The 16,515-nt window shown below is 46.7% G+C and overlaps 2 protein-coding genes across 4 annotated transcripts in view; both read left to right on the forward strand.

Moving 5' to 3' along the window:
• LOC121091064 (cell surface hyaluronidase-like) overlaps positions 1 to 16,515 on the forward strand; it is a 52,831-nt gene that overhangs the window by 2,877 nt on the left and 33,439 nt on the right. Inside the window, exons 2-15 of the mRNA XM_040600247.1 lie at positions 75 to 556; positions 715 to 1,276; positions 1,479 to 1,648; positions 1,943 to 2,131; positions 2,492 to 2,661; positions 3,562 to 3,771; positions 7,542 to 7,747; positions 9,338 to 9,407; positions 10,036 to 10,164; positions 11,165 to 11,250; positions 12,614 to 12,745; positions 12,866 to 12,901; positions 13,785 to 13,937; positions 15,482 to 15,659. Coding sequence (XP_040456181.1) covers positions 75 to 556; positions 715 to 1,276; positions 1,479 to 1,648; positions 1,943 to 2,131; positions 2,492 to 2,661; positions 3,562 to 3,771; positions 7,542 to 7,747; positions 9,338 to 9,407; positions 10,036 to 10,164; positions 11,165 to 11,250; positions 12,614 to 12,745; positions 12,866 to 12,901; positions 13,785 to 13,937; positions 15,482 to 15,659 — 2,773 coding nt within the window. The remainder of the gene's footprint in view (positions 1 to 74; positions 557 to 714; positions 1,277 to 1,478; positions 1,649 to 1,942; positions 2,132 to 2,491; positions 2,662 to 3,561; positions 3,772 to 7,541; positions 7,748 to 9,337; positions 9,408 to 10,035; positions 10,165 to 11,164; positions 11,251 to 12,613; positions 12,746 to 12,865; positions 12,902 to 13,784; positions 13,938 to 15,481; positions 15,660 to 16,515) is intronic.
• The window catches only part of LOC121091031 (cell migration inducing hyaluronidase 1), a 114,782-nt gene that overhangs the window by 1,175 nt on the left and 97,092 nt on the right, over positions 1 to 16,515 (forward strand). The window lies entirely within an intron of this gene.

Raw genomic sequence — 16,515 nt, forward strand, 5'->3', positions numbered from 1 at the left:
GCCGTGTCCGGGCTTGTATGGAGCTGGGGAGGGGGGAGGAATTTCTGTTCTCGGGCTGACTACGTTAAGTGAAGGGGGGGGGGGGGGGGAATTAGAAGGAAAAGAAGCGCCGAAACACATCTAAAGGAAAATGTGCCTGTGCGCCGGCTCCGTGCAAAGCCGCGGCGAAGGAGCCGGCTCCGCGCACGTGTTGCGGGCGGCAGGTACCGGCTGCGGGAGCGCCGGCCGCGGGGAGCCCCCGGGGGGCCACAGCTCCTGCTGCCCTTCGCGCCGGACCCGGCGCCGGTCCCGGTGCCTCCGCGGGACGCGTCGGGGAGCAGCGAGCGGCGGCAGCGCATCAGGTCGGTACCGCGCCCCCTCCCGCCCCCCCCGCCCCCCCGCCGCCGCCGCCGCTGCCGCCGCCCGTCTCTTGCAGGGCCCTGCCCGGAGGCCGACCCGCACCTCGCCCCGTGGCGACCCGGCTCCGACACCAGCCGCACCGCCGTGGTGGGCCGGGGGGCGGCCCTGCGCCTCGAGAGCTCCGCCGCCTTCCACTCTCTCGTCATTCGCGACGGAGGTAAGCGGGGCTGCCCGCCCCCTCGGGCCTGCCGGCTGCTGCCGGAGCCCGGGCGCTGCGGGGCCGGAGTGGGGGGGCGCTGGACCTGCCGGCGGGTGGCACCACCCGCCCCCGGCGGAGCGCGCCCCCAGCCCCGCTCCTCTCCCCTTGCCCACCAGGGAGGCTGGTGTTCGCCGACCGCCCCCACGGGCCGCCCATCACGCTGCGGGCCCGCTACATCCTCATCCACGACGGCGGGGAGCTGCACATCGGCTCGGAGCGCTGCCCCTACGGCTCGCGGGCCACCATCTCGCTGTACGGGCGAGCCGCCGAGGGGACGGCCGTGGAGGGCTTCGGGCAGAAGTTCGTGGGCGTGGGTCGCGGCGGCGTCCTGGAGCTGCACGGCCGGCGGCCCCGCTCCTGGACCCTGCTGGACAGAACGCTGCACCCCGGCGGGCTCCGCCACGGCCCCTACTCCTCCGAGAATCGGTGGGGCAGCCGCGGGCTCAACCTCCGCGTCCTGGACGGCGGCACGGCGCGGGTGCTGGCGGCGGGGCGCTTCGACACCCACCTGCGCCCCGGCGAGTGCCGGCGGCTGCGCGCCTTCCTGGCCCTGCAGGCCCCCGGCAGCGTGGTGGCGGCCGCCGTGGGGGACTCGGCCGCCCGCAGCCTCACGCCGGCGACGCGGCTGCTGCTGCGGGACCGCCTGGGCAGCCGGCACATCGCCCGCCTGGGCCACAGGTGAGGCGGGCGGCGGGCGGGGGGGCGGCCCGGCCACCATGGACAGCTCCGCGCCGCCGCTGCCCGCGGCTGGGCCCGCCCGAGGGGCGCGACCGCGGCTGCGGGGATGGGGGGGGGGAACCCCGGGCTCCCTGCCGGCCCCAGCTCCGGGGGATGGCGGGTCCGCGGGGTCACTCGTCTGCTCCGTCCCGCTCTCCTGCAGGCAGCCCTGGGCGCTGGTGGGCATCCTGGGCGGGGACCAGCTCGCCACCGCGGAGGACAGACGGGAGTACCGCGGGAGCGGGACGACGGGCTTAGCCGTAGCCCAGCGGGATTTCCTCACCTACGATGGCACCCGCTTTACTGTGACCGCCTTCAGTGGATGGATAAAAGGTTTAGTCTTCCCTGACAATCACTTCTCTTCTGTTGCTTTGCTCTTCTCTGGCTGCCGTGAATCCCAACAATGGTAATAACGCCACAGCCTCTTGCTCATGTGGATGGTGGCCCAGCTAACAGCAACGCTCCCACAAAGTCACGTTTTAGTAGCCTATGAAGAGATGACACTGACGTATTTAACAGCTAGAGCACTTCTATCACACGCTGAGCCGTCTAGATAAAAATTAAATTGGTATGCTCTTTTACAGATATCATACAATTATCAAAATAATTGATTGCTTCATTTTCCAGGGGTGCCTCATAATGGATTTAAAGTGGAAGTGTCCAAAGGAATAATTCTTCATTTGGTGGATGAGGTTACAAGTTGGTTACCTGGCGACCGGATCGTCGTTGCCAGCACAGATTACTCTATGCACCAGGCTGAAGAGTTTAATCTCCTTCCTTGCCCTGAATGTAAAAGCAATCAAGTGAAAATCGATGGTATGAGATATTTTTATCGAGCTACTCCTTTGTGGTAAATATTTACATTGACTTGTCTTTTACATTCTACGTCTACTTGTCTTTTTAGCTAGTTTTTGTCCCATAAACACATGGGCACATACGAGAGCTGAAAGCCCCAATATTATATTGGGACTTGAAAGTTTGACCAGAGGAAGCAGTGGCAGCAATTGTCTTCAGAAGACAGAGGAAGCGCTGGTCTCCTCTGGGACCAGATGCTAACAACTGGGCATGGCCCCAGGCTTGGTGATGCCTTAAATGAAAGGTGTGCGCTTGCTTAGAAAAATGTGATAATGAAGATGCTGTGCTCACCCTGACTAAAAAGGTTTCTGATTTTCACAGGCAGCCCACTTTATCTTCACATTGGAGAAGTCATAGATGGTGTCGATATGAGGGCAGAGGTTGGTCTTCCGACTAGAAATATACTTATTCAAGGAGAAATGGAAGACTCCTGTTATGGACAAAATCAATGCCAGTTTTTCTCCTTCGATACATTTGGAGGACATATTAAAGTAAGTTGGTTTTAATGCATGTGCCTGCAGGTGGTTCAGAGGGTTGTTTCAGAGAGTTCCTCTCCTGGTCTGTAAACAAGCAAATATAATGCATGAAACTACCGTTGTGTCCTGGGTGGGGTGTGAGCGGGTGTGTGTGTGTGTGTGAAGTATACTTGTCTATGAAGAAAGGAAAAGTTCACTGGCCTGTTTTGCAAAACTAGATTTGCAACAAGTCTGTCCCATTTTCTTCACTGTGTATGCAAAAGCATACCCTTCCTCGGGCTAGAGGGGATTCTTCAGCGGCATCGCTGTCAGTGGGAACAATGGGAAGTTGCATGGTACATGAGGTGTCACTGAAGAACATGTGCTTCCTGCAGAGCAAACCTGCTCCCTTCATGACTCAGGGAAGCTCTGAATCTTGCCCTGTTGCGCTTTGCCTCCTCTTGGTTGTTCCATGTGTTGCTGGTGGAGGTGCAAAGTCTTTCTGTTGCAGGGGCTTTGTGTGAAATTACTCCTCTACCTGTTGGTGGAATCCGAGAAGCTGTGCGGGTCTGACCTAAAATCACTTGACAGAGATAGTTACCAGGAAATAGACCCTGGTGGTAAATGCTACCCCTGTCTGTACCTTGTCTGTAGCTGTGTCACACACTACTGTTGCTAAATACTATGCATGCTGCCTGGCAGCTGTTCCTTGGCAGCCTCATGCCCAGAGGTGCGCAGCTGCTGGCACACTGCTCTGCAGGTGCTGTGCTGCTCTGAGTCAGAGCAGGGAGCTGACATCTCCTTCGGGGATCAGGCTCAGGTTTGTTCTGCAAACATATTGCCTAATGAGAGAGAAGGGGGTAAAAAAAAAGTGGTTTTCCTTTTGCGTGTGTTTATATTGTAATGCCTTACTTGGATCTACGTTTGTCTCAACAGATCCTAAGGAATTTTAGCTCTGTTCACATGTCAGGAGTGGAATTAAAAAATATGGGGCAGCAAATCCTGGGCAGTTACCCTGTGCATTTCCACTTGGCCGAGGATGTGGATGAGAGAGGAGGGTATGAACGCCCAACGTACCTTGATAACCTGGCTATCCACCACTGCTTCTCTAGGTGTGTTGCCATACATGGAACTCATGGCCTTCTGGTAGGAGACATATTTTATTAGTACAAAGTTCATTTCTTTGCTTAGGCACTGCTAAACAGTAAAAGCCAATTGTGTTGCAAAGAGAAATCAGAATATTGAAACGAGGTATCTTTTCCCCGAGAAACATCCCAACTTGTCAGCTTCACTTGAGCGGTGTTCAGGTTAGGGCTGTTGCTCTTTGCAATAAATTTCAGGTTCTTAGTATTGCCTACTTAGTATTATTAAAGGTGTGATCAGATATAGTGCAATCTTTGCCATGGTTATTCTGGGCTGTTTGTGGTAGTAAGAACTTTCATTCAGAATTAAAATGATGGACTTTAAGTGGACCTGAGTGAAGCAACGGACTTCTCATTTGCAAAGGAGGTAAAAAAGACAGGGATTGTTTGAGTCAGGGCACTGTGAAGTATATCAAACAATATTCACATGACAAAGAGAATGAAATATGAGAGGGACAGATCCCAACGGCTTGTCAGTGCCAGGAAAGCCCTCAGGAACTTGTCTTTGACCTGGATCCTCACAAGGGCATTGTGCAGAGGAACTTTAAAAAAAAAAAAAAGAAAAATAAAACAACCACAAAAAAGACATACGTGTCCCAGCTGGAAAAGACAGATTCCCGCTCCAGTCCTGACACGTGCAGTTGCTGTGTGCTCTGCAGGACCTGGAATGGTGTTTTGGTGTCTGTGGGCATTTCCTCATTCACCTGGTGTGTACTCAGGCAGAGACACTCCCTGAACTATCTACGACCTCCCGTGTTCTTCCTGACAACTTTTTCTCAACCCTGGACATAAAGCTGTGTAAGACATAACATAGGTGCACTCTGGTGGGACCCTTGTGTGAAAGAGTCCCCCCAAGAGGATGTATTCATGGAAATGCAATGCTGGACTTGTACAACTGGGAGCACTTTTCATGTATCCTAAACTGGATTTGTATTGTCCAGATCACTCAAAATTATCGATACCCTTCTCGTGTACGTGATTTACTCTGGCTGTAGAGCCTGCTTTTGTGTACAGAGCCCTTAGGTGGCAGGAGACTTGCCCAATGTGTGGATGTAGTTTAACTCACTTTCTCCTCCTGTTGGTATTAAACCTCTGGAATTGGAGGAACCTGCCTGGGATGAAAAAATAAGCCTTATACTAATATTGGCCCTGTAAAGAATGGTGTATAGTCTTGCTCTTTATCAGAAGTGAGGTTGTCAGGGGTTTATCTGGATGTTTGGGATGCGATGGTTGTGAAATCAAGAATCCAAGCGTGAGATCCATTTCCATCGCATGTGACTGCTGAGGGCTTTGAGTCCAGAAATCAGTGAATAGATTAGTAGGTTAAATATGCGATTCTGTGGAAGAATCGTGTGGTTTCAATAGTTTCAGTCATTAAGATAAAGAGTAATTAAAATTGAATAAAAAGCCTGGCTTTAAAATAAATTAAAATAATTTGCAGTTCCAGAGAAGAGCACATGTATCAGAGCAAAGCAGTTAAATAACGTAGACGGGTACCTGTTTCAGCATCAGACTATGAAACTTCACCCCTTGAGGCAGAGTAAACCAGACAGGTGGGTTTTCCCCCCTCCTGTCTTGAGCGTTTAGAGGATGTAATTTTAGAAGTACGTTCACGGAGCGCTGTGGTTTGTATGCCGTGTATAGGTCATGCAGCACCGTCTGCCAGCCCCTTCTCCCACCTGCCGCTCCCGTGTGCCAGGGCTGTGTGACTACACCAGCCCGCGGCAGCGGTGCCCCCGGTTGGGTTACTGGGGGCGGCTGGGCAGCAGGCTGCGACATGCCTCTGGCTGCCCTGGCACGCATCAGGTGTACGCAGGCTACTGTAGTCTTTCATGTCTAGTGTTGCAGTGCGTAAAGGTCACTTATATTGTGTTGCTGAGCTATATATATATAATTCAGTGTCTAGAGCCGTATTAATCAGCTGGTGTTGGGCACACCGGCGGGGCTGTAGCCTGTGTTGTGGGCAACGTTTCCTGCTGGCACATGCTACTGTCACAGTGCTGCAGGTGGGCTTGTTTCCAAGCCGTGATTATGCCAGGATTGATCAGTTATTGGGGTTTCAATCTAATGGCACAGACCCTTATCTCAAATGTAAGTGATCTTTAAATTATGTTATTTCTGGCTAGGAGAGTGATCAATATAGTTTTGTGTATGTAAGTTTTCAGGGCTGCCATGTGACTTTGAAGCTGTGACTAATTGAATTAATTAAAACTAAAATCTGGTTTCAGATACCAGGCTGGTTTTTAATGCAGCTGTCTGAAGCACAGATTAGCCAAACTTCAGCTAAATTGAGAATAACGAAACTCTGCAATTGTGATGCTGTAAACCAGCGAGCAGCCTGTCGTTACAGTTTCCTTCCAAAAATAGCCTTCCGTGGCCTGCTTAGCACAGCTTCTGCCCATCATTTGGAAGGGCAGAAGTAGCCAGGCTTACTGTTCTTAGCAGGCTGGCGAGGACACTTGCATTTTTTGTCTAAATCCATTTCCTATTTGTATTTCTGAGACTCAGCTGGTAGGGACGCGTTCAGCACCACTGCATGCATGTGGGCTCTCTGTTGCCCTCCTGGCAGCTCAGTCCCAGCTCCTGTACCTGCGTGCAGGCTCTCGGTGGATTTCCAAACCCCTATCAGTTAGGAGCTGGGTGCCTGGTTGTGTTGTGCCTGATTTCTGGCTCTTTCCTGAACACCTCATTGAGGCAGCGACAAGAGCAGCAGATGACAAGTTTGACTGCCAGGAAAACAATGAAATCCAGTAGAGATATACCTATGGGGACTATACTGCTTGTGACTCCAGATGTTATGTACAGTTGCAGCCCATTAAGGGGAAATCACAGGATATGAATCTGAAATGGATTTAGTTCAAGTATCCCTCTGTATACAAAAATAACCATGTAGGTTAATATTAGTTAATCTTGCAGCCTTACAGAGACATACCTCTGACGTCAACAGGAATTTTGTCTGCCTGAAGAGTGAATAAATATGCTGACAGGGATCATTTGAGTACAAAGTTAAGGTTTCAGTAAGGTTTAGTAACAAATAGCTGGTATTTTAGCTAGCCTGATTTAGTATTTACATTTAAAAGAAGGATTTGTGAATTTATCTTCATAAGACTGTACATCAAAGGAGGCTTGTGCTAAGTCCTCTTGGTCAAATTAGGGTTTAATGCAATATCCCTGTGCATGTCAATTAATATTAAATAGACTAAAAGAGTAAAACACTATCTCTGCCCAAGCTGATCATTACAGGAATAAAGTGGCCCTGCACCTTCTGGGAGCGGAAGAGAAAGAACAGAAACCTCGTTAATATAAATTACTTCACATGGTGCATTTTAAAGAATTTCTTATTTTATTTGGGAAGTGTTGCAGTCATGAAAATTTCTAGATTAACCATTCCAACTTGTTGGTTTATCACATGAGACACATTTATCTTTGCACAGCTATTTAGTCCATGACACTGAACCAAATATTCTCTCTTAGAGCTGAGGGTGGTTTTAAATCCAGTACCTTGCAATTTTCCTTTAATTATGCCTGTGATCTTCCTCGGAGTAATTTTAATAGCAGTTTCACTGTATAAGAAGATCAGTCCACAGTTATGCAAACTGCGTGTAGTTCAAGTTAGCTCCAGGACTGATGCCTGTGGAGGCACCGCTCGCTGTGCAGAGGGGTGGCCAACCCACTCCATGCATACTTTGGTAATTTATTGATAAGCAAAGCACATCAGTTATAGTTCCTACTGCTGTTAGCATCGCGATCTATGGCCTGTATGCTTTTTTCCAGGTAAAAGACACCATTGGCTATGACACTCTGGGGCACTGTTTCTTCCTTGAAGACGGGACGGAGCAGCGCAATACATTTTATCACAACTTGGGTCTCCTCACGAGGTCAGGGACCATCTTGCCTTCAGATCGCAATGAGGCGATGTGCCTGGCCATCCGCAGCCATGTCTATGGGAATTACATTCCGGTGCCCAGCACCAACTGCATGTAAGTGCTCCAGGAGCTGTACTCAGGATTTGCACCTACCTTGGGCTTTATAGCTGGGTCCCAAAGAATGCTGTGGTGAAACTTTTGAAAGGTGCTATTTGATATTAAATGAAAATTTGTGGCTTTTTCTACCATTTCTCATTTTAAAAGAATTTAGCTGATTGACCATCTTTTGCTTGTGAAGACATCTGTTAACACCTGCCTGAGTCCCAAGCAAGGAGTATTTGCTGCTGGTTATTCCTGTCGGTGTTTCCTGAGCATCATAAATGTGTTAGAGCGCTTTGCTCGTTTCTGAACCCCTTTCAAAAGTCTTTTTAGTAAGATGTTGAAGGCTCCATGGAATCTGTCCGATAAATGCAAGTTCCTTAGCCCTGGTATAGGCAGGCAAAGATACCACTCACTGCAAAGGGAGGTTTTGCCTTTTTTCACCAGGGCAGAACTGGGGCTGGAGCATCTAGAGGGAATTGGTCAATAGTACACAAGTATATGAATACCTACAGTACATCAGGAGGTTTAGTGAGAATGCAGAGATTAGCATAAACTACAGTGAGCATCATTTAACAATAAACAATATCCTGATATAGCTGACCAAAGTTAACTTCTGTTTTGGAGACTGATGAACTGTAATGTGGCCACTCAGGGACACAGGTGCTGGTCTGACTGGTGTTTGCGAACACGGTTAAACCAAGGAAATTTGTATTTTCATATTTTCTGAAAAAGGATGCAATGGCCAAACTCTACTTATTATGATTTGTGTAAATAATCTAAACGAATTAATTGCAATTATTGTTGCAAAATACTAAGGTTGCTTATATGGTTAATGGAGATTAATTTTGCACCTATTTAGTGGTTCTCTTAATCCAAACAAGTGTGGATTCTTGATTATGTAGTAGTTAAGGTGAATAAAAAATGATTGAGTCTACTTAGAATGATCAGATTCATTGGTATGGTCATAAGAAAAGGTTTACAGTGGGTTTTTTTTTAACCTGTGGTCTTTATTTCTGCAAAAGATGTTACCAAATGAAGTAAGACAACAGATGACAATGTTTTCATAGCTATACCCAGCTTCTGTTTGTGCCACTGTTATCTTCCCACTGAAGCAAAAACTCCTTATTTGAACAACCTTCAAAGTGATACCTCCTTAATCTCCTGCTGAACAAGCCATTTGCAATCTGCAAGGACATTTGTTTTGTTTTCCACCTAGAAACTTCATAAATCCATAGTGAATCCCCTACCTCCTGCCATTGCCCCTGAAGTTCCAGTTCACTTTTCAGACATTCTCCAAGCTGCTTAGCTTAAAAAAAAAAAAAAGAAAAAAAAAGACATTGGGTTTCCTTAAGCTGCATTTAACAGAGCATGGATTTTGTGTTAAGTCTCATATAATTTACAATAGGTTCAGCATGTGGCTCCATAAATGACCATGTCTGACATTACTAGATAGTTTCTTTTCCTTAAAGAGTATCATTAAAAGGTTGTGTGGAGTTTTAAAGTCAACAGGAGAGTGGTGGCTCAAGTCCAGTGCAATGCTATGAAAATGTATCCCTTCCTGTTTGGTAACTGCTTAGGATCATTTTGATTTTGATTTTTCAGGGCTGTCAGCACATTCTGGATTGCAAATCCAAACAACAACCTAATAGAGAATGCAGCAGCTGGTGCTCAGGTAAAGTCATTTAATGGCAAGAGCTATGTTTTGCCTCCAGTTCCCATATATTCTGCTCTTATTGATGTCATTAACTGTCAGGGCGATGAATTTTTAGTAAGCCATCATAAAATTTGGATATGTATTTCTGCAACTTTGTCCCTGTTAAGAACGAGTATTTGCCTACAGTTTGTGTGATTTCTCTCACAACTGTGGCTGGAAATAGTGTGTGATGTCTCTTAGCAGATGTTGATTTTTATTAGTAGTTAATAGCTAAATAAAATTTTATAGGTGTATATATAAATATATCCTCTCTCCTTGTTATTATCTCTGATGTTTACCCAAATCGTATTTGTGTTTAATGTGCCTGCATAGCAAAGCCTGTGTTTTCTTACAATCCGCCTGAATTTCACCCACATTGTATGCATTTTTAAAACCCATGTGTGTGCGCCCCAGGGACCCACTGTACGTGGCAAAGGATAGGTTGGGAGGTGTAAGAGTACGGGCTGGTGTGTGTCCCCCGGGACTGGCAGGTTTTGCAGGCTCAGGTTAGAAATCTGGCCAGCGCAGTGGGAAACCCTAAGTCCCCAGAATTACCTGTATTGTTAATTGTAGTGTCCCATTTCTTGGACCTTCCTTTGTCTTTTAGGATGTAGGGATATGGTACATCTTCCACCGGGTTCCTACTGGACAGTCTGAGGGGCAATATCCAGAGGGACAGGCTGAACATACCCCGCTGGGAGTATTTTACAACAACAGAGTCCACTCCAACTTCAAGGCATGTGGATGATTTTCATACGTTTCTGTCAATATAACAGTACGGCATAGGGCTGACCCTGTGTGGTGCTCTGAAATCAGATGATTATGGGTATCTTACACTTGGATAAATGTCTTTTAACACTATATTGAGACACAATCGACTTTTGGGGGTGATGCTTTTTCTAATTATTGAAGAGGGAGCCAAGCAGAATAGGGGTCCCATTTCAGGCACTTCACTGGGCTACCTGTGTTAGACGGGGTATGTCCAGCCCATAGGTACACCTGCTACTAAGTGAGATTTAAGGAATGACAGGCAGGACACTGGGCATTTCTGTTGGCCACAGTGGTGCAAGGACATATAGGGATGAACAAAAGTTGTTTGTGCCAGGGCTTGCTCATCACCTTTCAAAAATAAGACCAAAAATTGAAGGGTAATTCCAAGAAAAACACTTTCCCCCCAAATACAGTGTTGACAAGAAAATGTAAGCTATAAAAAGCATTTTTAACTTATTTCTCAGGATTCTAGATTGAAATCAGTGCTGTTCTCTGTGCCTTGTATATTTTACATCTTGGTCCATGACAGCTGCTGCTTAGCCCAAAGCCTTTCAGTTGGCTACAGCAGCTCATGTTCTCTTTTGACTGTCGGGGGACTCGTCACTCTTTATTTAAAGCCTTACTGCTTAACAACACTCTTTTTCCAAAAAGTTATCAAGAGCTTGGCAAAGTCCTTTATTGCTTTCTGTGAGGGAGAGAGAGAGAGTGGGAGTTCAGTGCCTTGCTTTGGGTCAGAAGACAGCCCAAGATGCTGATGCATAACATATGGCAGGGCAGGCTCTGTCCTGACTTTGGTGTGCTATATCCTGTGCTAATGTCATGCTGAGTGGTGCCAAGTGACACCGAAAGGGAAGGGAAAGCCCAGCCTGCAGGCACTGGCTGCCCAGGTTCATTGATAAAAATCTGGGCTCTCTGGTCACTGTTGGGTGGTCTGTTAAAATAATAGAAGTCACGTGCATTTTCAGGCTGGTTTGTTTATTGGAAAAGGAGTAAAGACAACAAGAGCCAATGCTGAAGATCCCAGAGAGTATCTCACTGTCGATAATGCCAGGTAAGCATATGCTGTATGGCTCAGCCTTTTGGATAATTGTATTGCTTCTTGGCTTCTGGATTGTATTTAGCAGATCATTAATGCCTCATTATGGCTGGAGTATCTGAAAAAAACCCACACAAGCTATCTCTGATGTGCAGAGGCAAATACTTCATAGTTATGCACTGAATCGTTTCTGTTATTGCTGACCAAAAATGATAGGCGTGCACTTGGGGTTATGAGGACTAAGCAGTGAAGCACGTGAAAGGGGATCCAGATCCCGTTACTCCATTGGCACATTTGTAAACTCCAACAATTCTTATTAATTACTTAATAACTTACATCTTATATCAACTTACAGATGATGTAAGAGGCTGCTGAGACTGGTCTAGCATTAATGAGGACAATGGCGTGGCCTCAAAGCTTTTTGTAACTGCTTTAGGATCTTCGAGTCCCCTTTCGCAGGGTGGAAGCTGGTAAATTAAGGTCATTTTCTCACTCACTGCAGCCCCATGGGTCTGGGTGAGGAGGCTGTGGCAGAAATCAGCCGCCGCTCCTGGTAAAGCCTGGGCTTTTTTCCTTCTCCATCATACCCTATCGATGCCATGTTATTATGCTCCCATATGACTGAAAGGGTGACTTTGTGTCCCTTTGTGAGATTTCCCTGCCAGGGTCACACCCTTGGGCGCTGAGAAGGCACATCCCTTAGTACATCAGCTGGAAAAAGTAGAAGGGGAGGGTAGACTCAGACAAAGCAATGGTGATTCTTTTCCAAACATGGCACAAATATACTATTAAGACCCAGCGTGGCAAGAAATAGCTTGCAAGAAGTTAAGAAGTGTCCAGTTCCCAGGGCAAATCCTTTTATATGATAGCTTGTCTTTCAGCAGACACAGAAGCATATGGAGGTCTGGTCTGTACGTGCGAGGAAAGCAGCTCCAATTACCCTGTTGTCTTTGCTGAATGAGATTCTTGAAAGTGCCTAATTGATTTTCTAGGATCAGCCCAGGGATTCTCAATGGGCCTTGTAAGGACAACTGCAAAAGGACCCAAGTGACTTGGGAAAAATATTCTCTATGCCTCTAAATCACATGGAATCAAATTAAGGAGTAGCTGTGGATCCATTGAAGTCTAGTGAGAAATCGCCTGTTGATTTTGCTGGGAGCAGAATTTCACCCTTATGAGTGTTTCTTGTTCTGTGCTTTGTACCAAAGCACAGAAAGGAAATCAAGCTAATGGCCTGACACTGATCCGGGGCGTATCGCCTCCCAGGCCCATCACGCCGATATTTGGAATCCAAACGAGGTCTGCCAGGCACGACCTCCTCTGTCTGAGGTCGGTTCCTATGTCTCCTGTGCCACATTAACTGAGCTCCTTGCTTCAGGTTTCACCCACATCAAGATGCTGATCCTGAAAAGCCGCGAGTTCCTGCTGTGATTGATGGTCTTATTGCTTTTAAAAATAATGACCATGGGGCTTGGGCCAGGGGCGGCGACATTATTTTCCGCAACTCGGGGTAGGTTACTGTAATTATGTGTTATATCATTCCCCTCACGGCAGGCATGAATAGGCCTGTAGGCCAAACTCACAGCAGACATTCCTCATCATTTACACCATTGTGTTTCTTCTGTCCCAGGTTTTCAGACAACGGAATTGGACTCACTCTGGCAAGGTAATTTCTTAAAACGGACCTTCTTCCCACTTTTTTCCCCCAGTGTAACAGGCTCAAGAATGGAAGCTGAGACACTCCCCTAGTAATTACTGTAAGACACAAGAAAACCTCACATTTCCCTCCCAGACCACATCAAGTCTTCCCTGGGCTGCCGTTAACACAAGGGGCAATTTAGCCTCTCATTCTTTTTGCCTCAGCACATCTGGGGAATACATCGTAACTGCCGAATATTTCCTTTTGGATGGTAGGTCCTGAACCAGTAGACTAAACATCTGGAAACATCTGGCTCTGAGTTTGGGGAGACTTTTCTTCTGCTGTAGCCTGGTGGAGCAGCATTGCCTGTAACTCGTGTGCTGCCAGGGTGGGGTGGCTGGGATGGTCCCAGGTGGTGGCACGGCAGGTCTCCTGCCTCCTCTGCTGGTGTCTACTGTGCTCTTGCTGCTCTCATCTCAACCCCTCTGGCCAAAGACCTGCAAAAATAAGCTGTATCCAAAGCCCACTGCAGTCAATGAGAATCAGTGATATTTAGCTCCTGCTTCAGAAATGTAGCTAAAAATTTATAAAGCTACTCGGTATAGAACAATTAAATGTGTGTATATATATATATATATATATATATATATATATATATATATATATATATAAGGTAGAGCTAGTTTTACCCAGACTGAGTTCTCTGTATTGCTGATGCCTGAGCACTGAGCTACCTCGGCACTAACTTGCTGGTTCCTATAGAAATTTTAAAGCAGACTGTTATAACAGTGCACGCACTTTTTTCAAAATTAAGAAAGGAATTCTACTGTGTCTGTGATAAAATTAGAAGTGTTAATTAATCATTTGCGCCATGCTGTATAGTTGTTACCTGGTGTTTCTTTGCTTGTAGTGATGGGACTTTCCCGACAGACGAAGGCTCCAGCCTGGAGGTTACGCGCTCCATTTTTGTTGGAGAAAGCAGCAACACTGGCTCCCAGGGAGGCCAAAACAGCTACTGGGGAAAAGGGGCAAACGGAGAATACAGAACACTGCCCCGAAACAAGTGAGTTATTCTTCTGCCATTTCTTCTTGGTGTTAGTGTAAGCTAGAGGAAAAGCCTCAGGAATGAATGTGACTACTGACAAGTAATCTATACCAGGTGTTTAAGTTATTATACAGGCCAGAAATAATAAGCATCCGAATAAACTCACTCTTCAGGCCAACAGCTTGAGAGCATTCTCGACTGAATGTGTTTGATTTAATTTTCTGCTTAATTTATTAGTCACTGGAGAATGGGTTAGAGAATCGGAAAGATACCAAATGGCTGTTGTGTAGTGCTTCGGTAGCCCAGCATCAAGCTGCCGGCACAGCTCCCATACCCCATGCCACTGTCCTTCCTGCCAGCATTGCTGGGCAAACGTGGCCGGTTTGACAAAGAAGAAACCATTTTTCATTATTGCATCTTCTTTCTTTCTCAATAGCTGTATGCTATTTTCTATTTTGATAGCAGCACAGCCTCCTGTCTAGCAACCACAGTACCTGCCCACATCCCCATGGCAAGACGTGCTTCCCCAAGCCTAAATTCTACCCTAATGTATGTTTTTGGTGATGCTCACCAATTATTAAACCCTCTATGAGGAGTATAAAATTAAGTATTAAGCAGTACTCAGCAGACATGCCACGCACACAGCTCTGACTATATATGTCTCAGCCATAAGTAACACAGGAATGGGATCTGTGTAGGACAACAAGAATAACCAGAGCTATCCTCAGTTATTATCCATGTTGTTATTATAATTGCAGTTGCAAAAAAGTTCCTTTGCAGTTCAGACAAGCTCTAATCATATTTTTAAGCAATTTACTCTTGGAAAGGAATATGCCAAAACGTCTGATATCTGTCCTTTCATTGTTCCATAGTGCAAAACAGGGTGTAGGGGTTGTACCAGACCCAACTACTAAAACAACAGGTCTGGAAATTGGAGAAGAGTTATTTCTTCTCCAGTGGTGTCTCCTTCAATGCTGATGTCTTGACAACCTGTCCATGGACTGATACTGCAGAAACTGCTTTTCTGTATGAAATGCTGTGAACTAGGTGTTTAGGGATCTTGTGTGACATGGCTTGTAGGGAGAGGTGAAACTGTGCTGTGCCACTTGCTACTTGCTTCCAAGGAGGCACTTGCCTCCAGGGAGTGTGACTGATACCTTTTTTTCAATCATACTGATGTTTTCCTGAGAAACCCATCTGCCCTGGAACAAGGAACCTAATGTCAATGCTGCCACACAGCCCTCTGGGTCTTCCTTGTGGCGATGAACTCCTGGGTGGTTGAGGACAAGGGTTTTGAACTGCTTTACCCCAGCATACAAGCCTTAGGCAAGCTGATGAGTCTTTTTTTTTTTTTTTTTTTTTGGGCTCTTGAGCCTTATCCTGTAAAGGATGTTCAACAGAGTTTCATCTTTTGTCAACTGTGTGATGAGTGTCCAGATTTCAGTTTTGGGAAGGGAAGGGTGGTTTAGCTACTCGTTAATACTTTTCTGTGCCTTCCAGAGCAGACTCAGAGTTTGCCCAGGCTTTTAACACAGGACTGTGTTTTGTTTTGAATCCTACAGGACCTTCCCTATTCGTGGATTCCAGATTTATGATGGGCCTGTCAGGATGGCAAAATGCACTTTCAAGAAGTTCACCCCAACTGTTGATAGACACTCAAGTGCCATCGGGTTCTTCATGAAAAACTCCTGGCAGATAAGCCCCCAGAATAATTTGTCACAGATCCTGATGGAGAAAAGTGTAAGTAAGAAAAGCAGAAATGTGTGCTGTTAGATGTGCAAGTTTTTGAAGTTTTTAGAAGTGGTGTAAGATCTACCCTAGAGCAGGAATTTCCAGGCAGTGGTGCATGTTGTGTTGGTACATACCATCGATTTCATTTTTTTCTTTTTTTAAAATTAAAGTTATTTATAAGCCAGTAAAATGTGACAGTATCTTATGCCTAGGCAGACATACATTAAAAAATCTGCATTAGAGGAAAGCTTCACCTTGTAACCAGGAGACCCAGAACACTACTTTTAGCTGGTGTGGCATTACCAGCTTGTATATACTGAGGACCTGGTGAGGACCTGGCCTTGGAGGTCTGGGGGACACGGAGGAAGTGTCAGGGGACAGTAAGCTGCAATACAAGTCTTGTGCAGAAATAGCAAATGCACTTAGAAGCAAAGCCATGACCCAGCTTCCTGGGTCAGCACTGAAATTCCTGTTGAGCACCACAGGAGCCTCCCTTGAGCAGTGACAGCAGAATGGGGCTCTCTATCTCTGCCTTGGCAGGAACGGTAGGATGCTGAGCAATTCCAGTCCTTGTTCTGGATTCCTGCAGGGATCATGGCCCTGCACGCTTGGCTTAGGAAATGATAGATTCCACCTGGCATGCTCCCAGGGATCATAACCTCTCCTTAGCATTTTTCAAACAAGGTCCATGCTTGTTAGGATGTCCATGAACTGTAGTAACTTTGGCTTGAGGTTTGGCTTTATCTTGAGGAAAATTTCCATTGCTCTGGGATTGACTAATACCACTGCCTCTGGCAAGCAGTTAGTTTGTCTGTCCCCTCTCTGGTACACTTCAGACCAACAACAGGAGGGTATTTCATGAAAG

Source organism: Falco naumanni, chromosome 7, assembly GCF_017639655.2.
Source record: "Falco naumanni isolate bFalNau1 chromosome 7, bFalNau1.pat, whole genome shotgun sequence".
Lineage (NCBI taxonomy): Eukaryota > Metazoa > Chordata > Aves > Falconiformes > Falconidae > Falco > Falco naumanni.